The sequence below is a fragment of the Heterocephalus glaber genome, unplaced genomic scaffold, assembly GCF_053883595.1.
Source record: "Heterocephalus glaber isolate CG9 unplaced genomic scaffold, H.glaber_assembly_v1.0 deba00000071, whole genome shotgun sequence".
Classification (NCBI taxonomy): Eukaryota; Metazoa; Chordata; class Mammalia; order Rodentia; family Bathyergidae; genus Heterocephalus; species Heterocephalus glaber.
Genome location: NW_028258137.1, coordinates 18,104,788 through 18,122,200, shown reverse-complemented (window position 1 = coordinate 18,122,200; position 17,413 = coordinate 18,104,788). Strand labels below are relative to the sequence as shown.

The 17,413-nt window shown below is 43.9% G+C and overlaps 1 protein-coding gene and 1 long non-coding RNA gene across 2 annotated transcripts in view; one reads left to right on the top strand and one right to left on the bottom strand.

Moving 5' to 3' along the window:
• The window catches only part of LOC147830637 (uncharacterized), an 82,407-nt gene that overhangs the window by 12,481 nt on the left and 52,513 nt on the right, over positions 1-17,413 (top strand). The window contains exons 3-4 of the long non-coding RNA XR_015448884.1: positions 5,345-5,500; positions 9,143-9,256. This is a non-coding gene — a long non-coding RNA (uncharacterized LOC147830637). The remainder of the gene's footprint in view (positions 1-5,344; positions 5,501-9,142; positions 9,257-17,413) is intronic.
• Positions 6,920-9,060, bottom strand: LOC101699078 (BAG family molecular chaperone regulator 5). Its single transcript, XM_087189444.1, is given in 4 exon segments — positions 6,920-7,474; positions 7,477-7,509; positions 7,512-7,724; positions 9,057-9,060. Coding segments are annotated over 4 exon segments (567 nt in total). The 3' UTR covers positions 6,920-7,157.

Here is a 17,413-nt window from a genome sequence, read left to right as displayed (position 1 = left end):
AGGCAGCAAAACCACTGAGCTAAATCCTTGGCCCTAGGGCGATCTTTTTAGCATCCCGATCAATTTCTTCCTACTCTGTTTATATGCTTTTCATAGCTTCTTCTTGCACCTAAAAAAAAAGATCCATATTCCTTACCCCAGTGGACATGGCTCACACCTATTTTTCCAACCACATCTTTCCTTCCAGGCCATACTTTAGACTTTGTGCCTTTCCTAGACTAGTTCAGCTTCATTTCTTCACAGGGCCTTTTTTTCTCTCTTTTTCTTTTTGTGCTACTGGGAAGTCAACCTAGGACCTCTGCACTCAGCCTATTAACAGCCTTTTTTATTTTTTATGACTGGATCTTAACTGAGTCACTTGGTTACCCTAGCTGATCATGATAGTGTGATTATCCTGTTTTAGTCTCACATAGTTTTGGGAATACAGATGTGCAGAAGCACATCTGGCAGGATTTTTTTAGATGTTATATAGGAACGTAGCTGAGGCTGTCCATGAACTCATGATTCTCCTGTCTCAAACACCTGAATACATGGTTTACAGCCCTCTACCATTATATATCTGGCTGTATCTCAAAGTCTTTTCCACATACCTTTCTTTCAGAAATGGTTTATTTCCAGATAGTCACATGATTCCCTCATTTCCATGTCCCTTCATTAAAGAGGCCTTCTTAATCAGTTTGTGCAACATGGCATACTTCACCACTCTGTATTCACAATGTTTTCCTTTATAGTGGTTATAATAACCTGGTTTTAAAATTTTTACTGGTGCTTCAGATTAAGCACCCCTGAGGCATAACCTCAAACCCTGATACTGTATTTTATATCTCATCCTTTTCATTGGTGAGTGCTTCACTGAGCACAGATTCAGCTGTGTCATTCACCAATATATCTCAAGCAACTAGTGCAGTGGTTGATGTGTAACAGGTGCTCAATAAGTACTTGATGAATGAATGGACAGATGTATGTGTAGACAGAGAGATGGTCAAGAATCTTCTCAGTCGCACTCCTGTTTCCAACATACACACACACACACACACACACACACACACACACGTTTTGTAGTTTTGGGCACTGAACACAGGGTCTCACATATGCTACACACATTTAAAGAAATGGCCTTATTTTTTTTGCAAGTTGTCTAAGCATGATTGTAGGAATCACACTGTGAGAAGCTGCACTCAAGGATTCCTTTTGCCAGCAGAGGCCTTAAAAGAGCAGTTACATATAGAAATGTACTTCAAGAGAAGTGGGATACTTGAGAATTGGCCTTGCGTAAGCTGGATTTCCAGTCAAAATCCTTTACAGGGGCCGGGGATTTAGCTCAGTGGTTTTGCCGCCTGCTGCGCAGGCACAAGGACCTGAGTTCGATCCCCGGTACCGAAAATAAATAAATTTAAAAAAAATAAAACCTTTACAGAAAAACGTTTTATTAAGTAGTAAAACCCCACTCCCCACAATGGGCTGGGGAGAAAGGAGCATGTAAACCCAAAGGGTTTCCTGCGCTTTCTTCATGCCTTTCCTGCTCCATGGAATAGGTTTTTTGCAGGGGCTCTTTTTTCTGCCTTCTAAGGCCAAAAGCATGAGGCTCTCTGTGCAACCCCTGCTTATTTCTTTAGTGTAGAAGCCTAGGCCTCCTGCTTTGTGCTGGTGGTTGCTGGCTAGGACTGAGGTCAGGAGTCCATCTGGTAGATCAAGCTTCCTCTAGGCCACTCTGCACTTGACTCCTCCTTAGCTTGCAGAGAGCAGACAGGTGTTTCTTCTGCACAAGCAGGGACTTTAGAGTGTAGAGTGGGAGAACATCAGACCTTCTTCCAGGCCACCTAAGACTTGGTGTTCAAAGCAGGCTGTTGTTGGAAACACCAATTTTTACGGGTCCTTTCCCCACAGTCAGTCAGCATGGAAGTGGGGGCTCCTGGCTGAGGAAGGCTCAGGAAGAATGGTTCAGGTTCTATTTTCAGTGGTGGGCAGTGGAGGTCACTGAAGTATAGGCATTAACTCTCTTCTGACATCTAATGTTTATCCTCTCAACAGAGTGGCTCAGCCAGAAATCTATTTTCACCATTGTTCAATTGGCACATTTTGGGACTAGGCCTACCTATGTGTTAGATAAACTCTGCTATAAATGGAGGTCTTTTGGGAGCTTTCTGGAATGCTGGCTTACCAGCTCTGGCCTTTGCTGGGTTCACAATGGAAGCATTCCTATGGAGCCACCTGAATGCTGGCTTCTCTGCTCTGGCTTTTGCTGGGCTGGTGATGGAAGCATCACTATAGGCCCAGGAGCTGCCAGTGAGGCAATATGTCTCTCCATGGTTACCCACCTAGCTTTCCACATCTTTGGTAGAGGGCATATTGGTAAACAGATATGGGAGCAGCTCTGATTGGTAGTGCTGCTAGAAAGGAAACCAGAACTGATCAGTCACTTGTCCTTTAAACATTGTGCTGCCAGGACCTCCCTTTTTCCTGCACATTCTGGCCCAAAGCCCATTAATCCACTTGGTAGCCCAAATATATAGTTGGCCTTAATTTCAATGTATCCATTAGGAAGGGATGCCCAGTGTAATAGTCTCTGTGGAACCAGCAGCAGCAAGAGACCAGAATATGTGTTTTCCATTCCCACAGAGAACAGGAGAACCTGAACATAATAGAAAATGTGACCCACTAAATTTCTGGGTACCAAGATTTGGACTTCTCATACCAACCCAACTTACTCAGATGCTTTGTTGTTAGATCTCTAGTCTCAATAGTACTTTCTCTTTTTCTGTGTCAGTTGTATGACATCATCCTTTCCTCCCTACTCAGCAGCTCAAACAAGGATGTGACTGAGAGGGCTCATCTCTGTGTCTCCATGACAGCATAGTAAAGATGCAAGGTGCAGTTCATGAAAGGCCTTCAATAACTCTTAAATTATCACTTAACAGCTAAAGCACGCTTAGGTTGAGCCTAATTGTCATTATGGAAGGGTCTAAAGAAGTACCTTATCTTTTCTTTTTGAAATTGGGTCTTTCAGGCTGGTCTTGAACTCCTGGGAATAAGGGTTTCTTGCACCTTAGCTTCTTTTGTATCAGGAACTATAGACTCACTCTATTGCACTCTGCTCTGAAGGAAACATCTTGTATTGCAAAGGAGAAGGCTAAATTGGTAAAGATTAGAGTCTTTCTAAATGCTTGCCCACAAATGACATCATTTTTGGCTCAACAATAAACAGGAACACTCTAGCTCCCTCACAGGGTACCAGGGTGTTGATCCTACTTATGAGTAGGGAAGTTTGGAAGTGTGTGGCAAGCACAAAAGGAACATTGATGGCCCATGAGGTTGTGTGTATACCATGGTCTTTTGCAGAAATACCTTGTAAAAGCTTACTTGCTGCACTGCCCTCCCAGCTGACTGCCAGCCACCCATCTTCAAGGTCTTTCCAGGCAGCACTGAGGACTACAACCTCATTGTTACTGAGCATAGTGCTGCTGCTACAGCTGCTGGTCAACCATATCCGCTTGTCCCTCTCAAAATTGTTTTTACATCTGTGGATTTAATAAAAGCTTCACTGATTTAAAAAAATGACAGTGTTAACATTCCACTCCATTTTAAAGTAAGCAATTTATCTTTTTTTTTTTTTTTTTGGTACTGGGGATCGAACTTGGGTCCTTCCGCTTGCAAGGCAGCAGAACTACTGAGCTAAATCCCCGGCTAAAGTAAGCAATTTAGATGGGCAGGGTTATAGCTCCTGTGGTAGAGTGCTTGCCTCATATGTCTGGGGCCCTGGGTTCAATCCTAGCACCCCAATCCCATAGTTAATCATCACAATCTTTCACTCCAAGGAGGGTTTGGGGTGTGAATCTTCAGAGCGTACTGAATTTTGGCCAATGGTAATTATTGCAAATAGTCCATAAAAGATCATTTATTGTTACAAATTATGACATGATCATATATCAAAAATCCAAAATCCACTTTTGTTTCTATGTGTCAAAGTTGATCCTCAAATGCTGGCCAGCAGCTTCTTATTCAAAGCCATCAGCAGTGCACCAGCCCCTTGGAAAGGTGACTAGAGGGCTCAAGGCCTCGTGCTCACCTTTGCAGGTCACTGAGGAAGATCACTCGGGTAGCATAATGTTTAAACCAGTCAAAATCAAGCTTGCTGTGGGAAAGACTTTGTCATTGAGGACACTAGTTCGGGGTGGGTATCTTCTTCAAGAAGATTCCAATTCGATCTCCTATATTAGGCTCATGTCCCAGGGATAGGTCAGAATGCTGTTGATGGTTGCTGACCCAGTGCTCCCTATACACCCACCCTTCCCTGCTCTGTAAATGTCATCTTCCAAGTGAGAGGGAAATCATAATTGACAAGCAGCTCTCCTTATGTGCTGTCTGGCCCCTTACAGCCTATGCCTGTGCAGGGAAGTATGTCTTGGCAGCCCTTCTGGAACCACTGGAGGATACCTGCCCTCTTTAAGCTGCTGCTTGCCCCTTCAGATTTTGGGATTGGATTTTGAGGCCATGCAGAATATTTCCTAGCCACTTTCTGGTGGCTAAATTGCCCAGGCTTCACTCAATCTTTTGATTCTTCTGCCTTTGATTCCAGAGTGTGGAGATTACATGTGTGGGCTATCTTGCTTGAGTTTGTGCTGTGTCTTTGAAGCTGAGGGTGGAAGGAAAATTAGAGGGGCCTAGGGTACAGGAGCAGTTTCCAGCAAGGTATTCAAAGATGATTCTGAAGCTAAGAGTTTCCCAAACTACTGAACTGTGATATTCAGTTACCTGGAGAAGGCAAGGACTTTGGAGAAATCTAACTCCAAACACTCTCTGGTGACTTACCTTGTCTACAACATGGACTTGGGGAAGCCTCTTCACTCTACTGCATCAGGTTTTGCTAGGAATTTTCTTTCCTCTTCCTCTTCAGCCAAACAGTCTCTGGTGGCAAGTAAACTCAGCAAGGCCAGGGCCACTCTGTTCTGGCACTTGGTAACACAATATCAGCACACAAAAAGCGCACAAGAAATATTTGCTGAAGAATGACTACACTTGGCTCACAGGAGCTTCTTCCATTCTGCAGCAAAGCCATGTGGCAAGAGTGACTATCTATGGCAACAGCCAAAGTGACTGTGTGCTCAGAGCTGTGCTACCAGTTAAACATGTGCGAGTTCATTTAATCCTGATCACAAGGGAGAGTTTTTCACCAGCTTCACTTTGTAGGTGAGAAAACGGAGCAGCAGGGCATACAAAGGAATACATGGATGCCCTTCTGACCAAGATGCGTGGAGGTTTCTCAAATTCCTTCAGTCCTGCTTCTGTCCCTCTCAGCAGGAAGGACCTCCACTTCTAATTTTTTTTAATTTTTTTTTGGTACCAGGGATCGAACTCGGGTCCTTGTGCTTGTGCAGCAGGTGATGAAACCACTGAGCTAAATCCTCGGCCTGGCCCTCCACTTCTTACATCCAACCATTTGTCTAGATGTCCTTTGCTGGTCACCCAGTGGTTGGTGCTGGCATTTTGCCGTTGGATGCAGGTAAGTGGCATGAGAAATCCACTTGATCACAACTGTAGGCTAAACATGCACAAGAGTGGGCATCAGAGGCAATAGGTTGCCAGAGCCAGACCTCTCCCAACATCTACACAGCATGTATGATTTCATAGCCTCAAGGTCAGACTTGCCATCTGTGTGGCTCAACCTGTTCTACTATCAGGCAACAGTACCTGTTCACAGGCACCCAGCACCCCAGAGCCCTCCCTGTGTTCAGTTTGTGTACACACAGCTTCCCTCCTTGGCCTGAATTCATGGCTCCCACAAGTGAGCTTACCCTGTGAAACTGAGCTCTCACTGCTGCCAAACTTGGAGGAGCATAGGATGCACCTAATTCGCCCCCCCCCTTCTGACAGATAACAAAAGTTGAAAATTGGACATCTTGAGTTTCTAGGTACCAAGATTAGGCTCAATGTGCCTTCTCATATCAAGCCAATTCTGGGATAAAGCTTTTTCCTTAGATCTCCAGATTTAACAGGAGTTCAGCTCTTTCTAGGCTTTTCAGAATCAGCTGTATGACCCAACCCTTGTCCTAGTCCTCAGCAATTAATGCTATGATTGTTGCTGGGCCTATGTATATGTCTTCATGACAGCATAGTAAAGGTGCCTGAGTTTCAAGTTGAGGTTTTTGAGAAGTTTTCAGTGGATAGATCTGCCGCCTGCCTCGCAAGTGCAAGGACCCGAGTTCGATCCCAGGTAACCTCCCCCCCAAAAAAGAAGTTTTCAGTGGATTTTCAAATAACTCTTATCTCTTTTTTTCCCCAAACATAAAGGTTTATGAAAGAATGGACAATTCAAACAAACACACACAAACATACAAACAATCCCTCCTCCTTACACTAGGTGGGACCAATCCAGCCTTATAAGTGAAAAATACCTTTCTGCTTTATTTGGCATAATAAAACTTACCGCTTAGACTTTACCAAAAAAATTTCCCCCTTCATATAATTTTCCTAGAATTATGTAAGGTTATGTCTATTTCCAGATCCTGAAGGTTTTGCATTTTAATGTTTGTACAACCCATTTAAAATTATGAATGTTGCTTCTATTTCATGTTCTGGGTAAAAACTCACAAGCAAAACAAAAAACAAACCACACATCATGTGCTGTAATAATATCTGTTTTGGGGATTTAGCTCAGTGGTGCTGTGCCTGCCGTGCAAGGTCCTATGTATTTATTATTAAATTATTTATTAAATATTTGTTTTGCAACATCAAAAACAGACCTTGAATATAATTTGCTTAAATCATAAATTCTGAGATTGAAATATGCATGTATAAATCACATTTAGGCTCCATGAACTGAAAGCTCTCCATAAATACATAGAAATATATATAAAGTGCAAAACAAGCAAGATCAACATGACAGCTCTGGAATTATAGTACTCCCAGTCTTCGGATTTCAGGTCAGGATAGCTGAGGATGTTCTGGGCAAGCTTCACGGCCTGTTTTCTGGTAGCCTTACATTTCTCCTTTCCCTGGATGTGGATTCAGGGCATCCAGGGCCAACAACTGCTTAGTCAGCAGCTCCTCCAGCTGGATGTAGTTCTTTTTTTTTTTTTTGGTACTGGGGATTGAACTCAGGGACCTTGCATTTTCGAGGCAAATGGCAGAACCACTGAGCTAAATCCCTGGTCCCTGAACTACTTCCTTTTCTCCAGGGCCTCTTTCAGGTTGATGTAAGAGATCAAGGTTTGCACTTCAATCACAGCTCTTCTGGCTTTCTGAATGCATGGGTTTCTTTCAAGTCTTACTTCATCCAACTGTCCAGTCAAAGCCTGTAGTTCTGTCTTTGAGCTCAGGTACAATTCAGGAGGGTTTTGAGCTTGAAGAAATTCATTTTTTATTTCTCTCATCCTCTTGAGGACTTTTTCTGTATTCAAAATAGAATGATTCCCTCTCAGGTCAAATGTGTGAGTAATATCAGCTTCCTCTTCTAAATGCAAATATTTCAGTAATTTTTGATATCTTCAACTACTTCCCTCCAATAGTTCTGATTTCTGTATGCCCACACACATCTAAAGCATCCAGATCAGCAATCAGCCCTGAGAGCACACATGGTAACTGCCTGCAAGTCTTATTACTGTCCACTCCCATCAGAAGCACAATGACAACACCTCTGGTCTTGCTCAGTTCACACATGACAGAGGTGATTTTGGCAATAGAAGTATGTCCATTCTCAGAAAGTGGCAGGGAAGGCGGCTTTTTCACTCAGTGAAACCTTGTGTGTCTGCACCTGCCTGGGGCTGCAGTTGAGGTCTCTGGCGCTTTTGGGCACCATTTGTTCCTTCACTGTAGGCCTGCCCCACCAAAGTTTCCACCGCAGCAAAGGTGGAGCAAATTCTCAAAGCAATACCACACAATTTTTTTTCTTCCATGCGGGCAGAAAGAAAAAAAGTTTCCTTCCTCTTGTTCTCCACAAGCTCACATGTTCTTCAAAATCAGAGGCTTAGCTTATAAGGCCAATTAGAAAAAAAGAGATAGTGGAAAAGATGGTGGCCAGTGATGCAAGCCCATATAATAGTCACGTAAAAAGATGAGATGGTGGGCCGGGGATTTAACTCAGTGGTTCCGCCGCCTGCCTTGAAAGTGCAAAGACCCAAGTTCGATCCCCAGTACTACAAAAAAAAAATTAGATGATGTCTGACCACATGGGAAGGTAATATAGTGGCCAGGCACATGACAAGGCAGCTTGGCAGCACTCTGACGAAAACACAAACCTGAGAGAAAGAAAAGCCATTAACAAACTAGGGTAAGTGAAAATCAGGCTAATTTCCAAAAAGGGTAGCAACATACAACAAACAAAAACAAAGAATACCCTGCAGAGTGAGTGCAAGCAAAGAAAGAAGAAAAAAATATCTATTGTAGATGGAAGAAAAACAAAAGCCTCTCTTCATCCCCCGTGGCCAGAAAAGCAACAAACAGTTCCCTGCACCCCATGAGAAGAGCTCCCTGCATTCCTGAGAGTGTGGGAAAGATAGAGAGAAAAAAGCCTCACAGAGAGAAACAAAAAATGTGCCCAACATGGACCTTACCTTGGTCTCTTGGTACCTGAACTTTACTCCTGGGGCTATACCTAAATGTTATTGGGTAGCCATTTCCTTTTAGAAATGGCTCACCAATTAAATGTATTCCAGGTCCTTCTTGCCTCAAATAAAGAATTGAATGAGACAAGCCAAAAATGGTGCCAAAATTTATTTGAAAAGTGAGGGGTGAAGGGCTAGGGAAGCAAATCGCTCTGCAGAGGAAACTTGGGCTGAATAAAAGAGAGAAAAAAGTAAAAGCAAAAATAAAAGTACACCCTGGGTCTGGGAGACAAAGGTCAGGCTACTGTGGAAGGGACATGAGCGCAGCCTCCTTGTGAAGCTTGTGTCCTTATATGCCATCTACATCTTGTAGGAACCCACAAGAGGTCAAGATATGGGGCCTTGGGAGTTATTTGACAATGTCCTGGAATCTTGTAATTAACAGGTACAACTTATTCCCCCAGCCAGTTTTGCCAGGCTGTGCCTTTCTCTCTCAGGCCTGCCCTATGAACCTACGCATCTGAGCTCTCACTGCTGCCCATTTAGTTGAGCATCACGCTGCACCTGAGATACTTCTTTCATTTAAAATTTTTTGTTTTCAGTTTTAGGTTTTGGAGACAGTGTCTCTCTGTGGAGTGAGGCTGACCTCTGACTGAAGATCCTTCTGCTTTGGCCTTCTGATTGCTGGAATTACATGTGTGAGCCACCATGCCCAGGTGAGTTTTTCATGTTATTAAGTTTGCTGAGTGCATGCCCTGGTGACATCTTACATGTTTGTCTGACTCTTGATTTTCGTATAAACTGGTAATTGTGGCAATCTTTTATACATAAACAAATTCATTCATTCATTCATTCATTTAAGACAGACCCCAAAATGTTGCCTATGCTGGCCTCCATCTCATAGGCTCAAGCAACCTTTCTCTCTCAACCTCCCTGTAGCTGAGACTATAGGTATGGGCCAGTGTGGTGACTACAAGAAATATTTAAAAATATAGATTTATGGGTCCTCATCCTGTATTCCTTGGTCTGGCCTGGGTACTGGGGATCTGTTACTCCTAAAAGCTCCTCATCCTCCTCCCCTTCCTCCTCCTCCTTCTTCTTTTCCTAAGAGCTCTTCTGTGAGCATCTTTTTTCTCATGTGTGGGAATTGGCAATCTGACCCCTCCAGTAACCGCAAGTCTGCTCCAGTCATATCCAATATATAGGAGGGACTATGGGGATTAACAGCAACTCTCAGTGGGGACGTTTTTTGAACCTCAGGGCCTGTGCCTCTGTGTTTTTTTAAGCCCAGATTAAGAAAACTCTTTTTTTTTTTTTTTGGTACCGGGGATCGAACTCAGGTCCTGGAGCTTGTGCAGCAGGCGGTGAAACCACTGAGCTAAATGCCCGGCCCTTTTTTTTTTTTTTTTTTTTTTTTAAGAAAACTCTTTTTATTTAATTGTGAGACAGGATCTCACTATGTAATTCAGGCTGGCCTTGAACTCACTGTGCAGCCCAGTCTGACCTTGAACTCACAGTGATCCTGCTTCAGCCTCCCAAGTGCTAGGATTACAGGCATGTGCCACCCTGCCCAGCAAGAAAACTTGACTTCCAGGTTCTTTCCTGGCATCGTGAGTGTGCATGTTAGGAAGAGGAACAACAGATTGCTTCTGTAGCATCTCAGGACAAGTATGCTGTCCACATGGTAGGACTCTTCCTTCAGGGGTGGGAGTTACCTGTAGATGACAGTGCTGTCTCCTCTTCTGAACAGTTACTGTGAGTGAGCCGTGGACATAAGCCAATTCTGTGCCCCACCTTCTCTGCTGTCTCACATCCCACTCTTCGGGACATAATATCTCTCTACCTATTGAGAGATACATTCTTCTGGTAACAGTAAGCACCTCACTGTCATAGCATCTACATTGGATTTCTCTCTTATTCTGTTCATATTTCTGCTATATCTTTCACACCCAAAAGAAGATCCATTCTCTTCACCACAGTTCAAATGGCCATATCTACCACTCCAACAATATTTTTCATTCTGGTACAAGTAGCACAATGGGGGCTGAGAGACCTCTCCACCCACTTGAGTTTGGGCAATGTCAGTGGGCCATTCCTCCCTCCATTGTTACCTGTAACTTGATCAGAGTGAACTCTGAAACTCCGGTGCTTGTTGAAAGCCCCTGACTTGGTGACTCAGCACTCTATTAATCATTCCTGGCAGTCTTATGTAGAGACCAAACGAGAGGCACCTGGGCTGGTGTCTGCCTCCTTAAAAAAAAAAAAAGCCTGATTTGTCTGTGTGTGTGTGTGTCTGTGTGTCTGTGTGTCTGTGTGTCTGTGTGTCTGTGTGCTTTTTACTTTCCTGTCATCCTGGCACCATTTTTCTGTTTATGCCACATTTTTCTCAGCATGGACCTGCCCTGAATACTTCTTTCCATGATCTTCCATAAATGTAGCTGCTTTTCATTTACCTTTGGATATGTACTTGCAATTCTTTGCTCACCGTACACAAAAGCCTGGAATCTATTGGATCCATCCCACCAAAAAAATATCATTTGGAGGGCTGGGGATTTACTTCAGTGGTTCTGTCACCTGCCTCACAGGTGCAAGGTCCTGAGTTCAATCCCCAGCATCAAAAAAAAAAAAAATCATTTGGTGAGTGTTATGACTTGTTTCTAGATGTACCCTTAAAGCCTCATGAATCATAGGTGGGGATTTTTAGAGATGGCTCTAGAGTGTGTGATGCTGGGATCAAAGGTGTGTAATTACTAAATTAGTCCACTGATTGATTTAGCATAGTTCTGGGTAGGATTAAGGGTGCCCCATCCTGGGAATGAGTGCTACCTGCCCTAAGGGCATGTAGCCTGGAGAAAATATAAAGGACAGAAAGAGGGCTGCTGTGGTTATCACTTGCTGCTTTGCTGCCTTCTGCCTGCCACAAACTGTTTCTCCTCTGTGATGCCCCTCTGTCATGTGCCACCCTGCCTTGGAGCCTGCCAACTATGAACCAAAACCTCTACAAACTGTGAGTCAAATAAACCTTTTCTCCTTTAACTTTGAGTTTTGGGTATTTTGTCTCAGCAACAAGAAAAGTAACTAAGACAGTGAGACACCCAGGAGACATTGGAAGGAAGGTAAATCCATTTTTGGGAACACTTTTTTCTCTTTTCTCCTTTTTACAAGCAACCAAAGGCACTAGTTCAGTGAATGGGACAGATTCCCGGGAGTAAGAAGAGATGATCAGATTGTAGAGCAAAAGACTTTGGTCTTATGGCCAGGGATTTAGCTCAGTGGCGCTGTGTCTGCCTGGTAAGCACAAGATCCTGAGTTTGATTCCTGGTACAGGGAAAAAAAAAAAAAAGGCTTCAACCTTTGCAGGGGCCAGGAGGATTCCTGCTGATCGATTGGGGTTGTATTTTGCTGTTGGTCCTTGCAGCATGGAGATTCCCCTCAAGTAGCCATGGTTTCCCATGCCTTGAGGGGATTGGACCTGAACCAAGCCAAAGTGAGGCAGCTGGCAAGTTTCATGGCTCTCATGGGCACTGGAAAAATGGGGTTGGGATGCTCTGGCTTGGACAGAGTTCCCCAGGCTGGTTTCTTAATATTTCTCAAGGGACTGAGCAATGTAGGCCCAGTTCATCTAATGTTATTGCTTTTCTTTGGAGGGTACAGTTGGCAGCATGCTCTGTACTGTGGAGATTTAGGTGGCCCCTTAGGTAGTGCCAAAGATGTTTGTTGGGCCCAGTGGAGCCTGTTCACTCACACTGTGTGAGTGTCCTTCTATGGTTTGTTTTCCTTCTTTCCCTCTCTTGAGGGAACTTCTGTTCCCTTCTTGTCTTTCCCTCGCTCCCCCAGCTTTCATCTATCTGCAAACTCAAATTATTTGGCTTCCTAGTGCTGGTCAACTGAGGGAGACAGAGAGCTGAAATATAGAGTACTAGCCTAGTGATTTCTCACATGGAGAATGGAAAGAAAAACTTGTCATTTTTAATGGTGCAGTTTTTGTTCTGGGAGAGCTGGGATAAGCAGTCTGTTTTCTCTGGTGTCCTAAAGCTGATCTATAGCTGTCTCCTCCTGGGGTTACTTCTTTAATGCTAGTTTGTTCCCTCCATCCTACTCGGTTTTGCTTTTGTGCCATGATCCAGTGAAATGCAGGAGAGTTGGAGACTGAGGAAGAGACTAAGAGAAGATGAGGTTCTCATATAAGGGCACAAGTTTTAAAAGTCAAATCCTGCCTGGACCTCTAGCTGTGGGAGTTTAAATTGCATTTGCTTATTTGCTGTTCTTAGACTGCCACCTACTGGCCGATACGGGGATATCACCTATTAAATATACATTTCTCAGTCAAGGGCTCTAAGAACCACACCTGAAAGTTTTTGGAGTTTTGGGGTTCTGTTGAGTAAAGCACTTGCTGCTGCTCACGAGATAGGATTTGAGGTGGTTTTATAATTGGTTAAGAGGAAGCCAGCCAGTAAGGCATCCCAGTTCTGGACTCTTTGCTCAGAAGATGAGTTGTGGTCATAGGGGGATATCCAAACATTCCAAAGGAAGTAGTGCCGGCACCCACACAAGACCAGATACTACTGGACCCCAAGTAGTCCAGGTCTACTAGGGCACACCTGAGGTGAGAGCTGGACAGGGTTATAGACTTAGAGGATGCCCTATATGATTCCCATGTGGAAATGGGTGCAGGAGAAGGCTCAAAAAGGCTTGTATGACCAAAGCCCAAGGACTTCAGCCTTTTCAGGTTATAGCCTGGGGCTATAAGGCCCAATATCTACCAGGAGATGCCTTGTAATGTCCCTACTAATGGGCCAGGGATAGGCCTGTTAGGACCCCACAACTTAATTTTTACTGCTATTTACAGACCCATCATAGGAAATGCTTCTATTCCTGACTCCCTGCTCAAATGCCTCCTCACTCACTGGAAACAGTTCCATCTCAAGGTGCTTCAGAAAGACCATCTTATGTAATAAAAAAAATGCCTATGTATCCACTTGGAGGAAAAGAGACATGGCCACCCTTTGGCAGCCTAAAATATAACTCCATTTTCCAATTAGGTCTTTGTTGTAGGAAACAGGGAAAATGGTCAGAGGTGCCTTATGTTCAGGCCTTTATGGCCCTCTACCAAAGGCCTGATTTTTGCCCTAGAACTAATCTTCCCTCAAGAGCTGATGCTGCTGAGGACTCTCTCAGGTCCTCTTCCCCCCAGACTATTTCCTCACCAGCATGCTCAGTCAGTATTCCCAGGAGATAAAGACCATCGACTGAGCCCAAACAATGCCAGATGTGGATCTGCCTACCATTGGGTAGGATTCAGGGAATTCAGTATCTAAGCCTGCCACCACTCTATCTCTTCAAGAAGTGGCAGGTGCTGAGAGTCCTGTCCAGATGCAAGTCCTTCTTTCAATTATGGATATTCACCAATACAAGAGAAAACTGGGCAGATTTTCTAAGAATTCTGAAAAGTTTTCTGGTTTCCAATCTGACCTGGTGAGATGTCCAGTTTATCCTGGTTTCTTGCTGCATAGCAGTAGAAAGAAAAAGGATTATAAAAGCTGCAAAGCTGGATAATGATGAAGACTTCACAGCTCCACCCAGTGATAATCAGCCAACTACTGTGTTGTTTGGACCCCAAGAGGGGCCGGAGTGGGATTATAACACAGTGGGTGGAGAAGCCGGTGAGAGTCATTCATCCAAACCATTTTAGTAGGTATCAAGGCTCTGATGAAAATGCAGCTGCTTTTCAACTCTGGCTTGAAGAGGCACTCTTAAATATACTAATTTAGTCTCAGAGTCCAGGGAAGGTCAGATTATTCTAGGACATAATTTTATTCATCATTCAGCTCCAGATATTAGGAGAAAGCTCTAAGAATTCCAACAGGGCCCACAAAGCAGGAATAAGTCAATTAGTTGATGTGGCTTATTCAGTCTTTAATAACTGTGATAAAATAGAGGACAAACATGAGGAAAAGAGGCAGGCTAAAGCCTTGCTTGCCCTAATTGATAAGGCTCAGGATAAAGCCGCAGTGCTAAGGGAAACTGAGGTAATCCAGAGTGATAGAAGCAGGCCGGAGTGTGCTTCAGGTGCAAGGAACCTGAAGGAGTGCCTTCTAAAAGCACCAAACCCTTGTTGGGTCTGTCAGAATATGGAAGAAGATCGTTGGCCTTGGAGGAGGGACTGCCTTTGTTCCCAGAGAGGGATGAGGTCATTCACCACCATGGTGGCCAGGGTAGAACGCTTGGAAAGTGAATGATGGTGCTCGAGCTAGCCTGCGTGGCTTCCACACAAGCTCATTTACAGGAGCCTCAGGTGACTCTAGAAGTAGTGGGCAAACAAGTTGTATTTCTCTGTGATACTGGGGTGTCTTATTCAATTCTAATTTTTATTGGGAGGAAATTTCATCTCATTCCAAATTTGTTGTGGACCTTGAAGGGGTTAGCTGGACAGCTTTCTTCTACCGCCACTCTGAATTGCCAGTTGAAAGATTTTCTTTTTTTTTTCTTTTTTCTTTTTAATTCTTTTATTGGTACATTTTAGGTATATAATACGTTTACATTTATCACTGGGCGCGTGTACCTGTACATGATGTATCTTAGTTCTTATTTTTCCCCCCATTACCTGTGTGCCCTTCAACCCCTCCACCCTTCCCTATTTACATAGATTTTGTTTCCATTGGAAGATTTTCTTTTCCAAGCTGCCTTTATGATTATATCAAAATGCCCCACACCAGTAATTGGAAGACATATACTCTTCCTACTCAGGACCACTCTGACATTCAAGCCTCCGGCAGCGTGTGTCCTAGTTGCTAGAGACCCAACCAGCCTTGCCCCTTGGGGTCTGATGTCTCTGCTGGGAGTTGATCCCCAAACGTAGTATGATGATACTCTGTAGAAGGCTGTTAAGGCCATCCCAGTAATTATTCAGCTGAAGGACCCTAATCTATACCCTCACAGAAAACAGTATTACTTTAAGAAAGAAGCTAGGGAGGGACTCAAGCCCATTATTGATAAGTTTTTTACCACAGGGTCCCTGATGCCAGGCCAGTCCCCATGCAATACACCCATTTTACCAATAGTTGAGCCATCAGGAGACTACCATCTAATACAAGATCTCAGAGCCATAAATGAGGCAGTGGTACCTACTGACCCATTAATAGAAGACCTGTACACCCTTTTAGCACAGATCCCAGGAGGCACTAAATGCTTCTCTGTCCGTGATCTCAAGGGTGCTTTCTTTACTATCCCTATAGATCCTCAATCTCAATATTTGTTTGCCTTTAAATGGGAAGATCCCCAAACAAGATTTCCAACAGTATACTTGGACTGCCTTGCCTCAGGCCTTCAGAGATAGCCCCCACTTTTTTGCATGGGCTTAGCTCAAGACTAGAGAGTCTTAAAAGTTTAAAAAAGGAAGCCTATTGCCACCCCCGGGGGGGTTCCACTGGGGCCTGGAAACTGGGCACTGAATTTTCTTCCTGCCCTTGGACTGACTTAGCTTGTGTGCTGTTTCTGGAGTCCTCTGGTTTGAAGACCTGGGGTATTGCTGTATTAATACTGATGGGGATTAAATTAGGGCCCTGCATATGCTGCACAGTCTAGCACTGAGCTACAACCATAAACCCTGATGGTTTATTACTTGTCATATCCTTGAGTTATTTGGTACTTACAGGGTGGGGGCTTGACTGTCTCATTGACCAATATGTCCCAAGCAACTAACACAGTGTTTGATTTTTGAACAATTGTTCAAAAGTACTTTGAAGAATGAATAGAGAGATGGATGTGTAGACTTTCCAGTATTTTTCACCCATGATCCTCTTTTCATAACACACATACACACACACACACATACACACATGCATGCACACACAACAGTGAAACATTCAACAGACTCTTGTTTTTTTTGGTTTTTTTGGTACCAAGGATCAAACTCAGGATCTTGTGCTTGCGAGGCAGGTGGGGTGGCACTGAGCTAAATCTCCAGCCCTCAACAGACTTTTCATTTTTACTTTTTATGGTGCTGGGCATTGAACACAGAACATCACACATGTTAAGCCATGGACTTACCACTAAGCTACACCCCCAGACCGAGGCTCTCCATTTATTCAAGAACTGGCCGAGTCTTCTAGGCATCGTTGCAGGGATCACATTATCAGAGACAGTAATCATGGATCCCACTTGAAAGGAGAAGGCTTGAGAATGAATATACTTAGAGTGAGGTGGAACAACTGAGAATTTGTGTTGGAAAAATTGAATTTTGAGTGAAAAATCACTACAGAAAATAATTTTATTCAACAGTAAGAAGCCCTTAGGGGACATTAAGCACAGGGAGAAAGGAGGTAGAAGTCTCAGTGGGGTATTTCTGAGCGCACAGGCATGAGGTTCTCTATGTTGCTCCGGATATGTTTTCTCCTTATGTATGCTGGTAGTTGCTGGCTATGACTGATGTCAGGAATCCATCTGGAATATTGGGCCTTTACTAGGCTACCCTGAAATAGAATTCTTTCAAGATCCATTGTCTCAAGTCTTAATAGCATAGTTCAGCCAGCAATCTATTGTTGGGTCTTCTGGGCATTGTTTAGATGAATTTTTGGGCTAGGGCCCCCTAGGTTTTGGTTATATTCTTCCATAGATTGAGGTCTTTTGCGAGCCCTTGTGGATTCTGGCTTCTGATTTTCAGCCTTTGCCGGGGTGACAATGGAAGCATCCCCATAGGTCCACCTCAGTGCTGGCTTTGCTGCTGTGGCTTTTGCTGGGGTGGGGATGGCAGCATCCCCATAGGCTCTGTAGCCACCAATCAGGCAGTACGTTTCTCCATGCCAGCTCATCTGGGTTTCTCCATATCCTTGATAGAGGACATGATAGTGAACAGGTGTAGGAGGGGCTGTGGC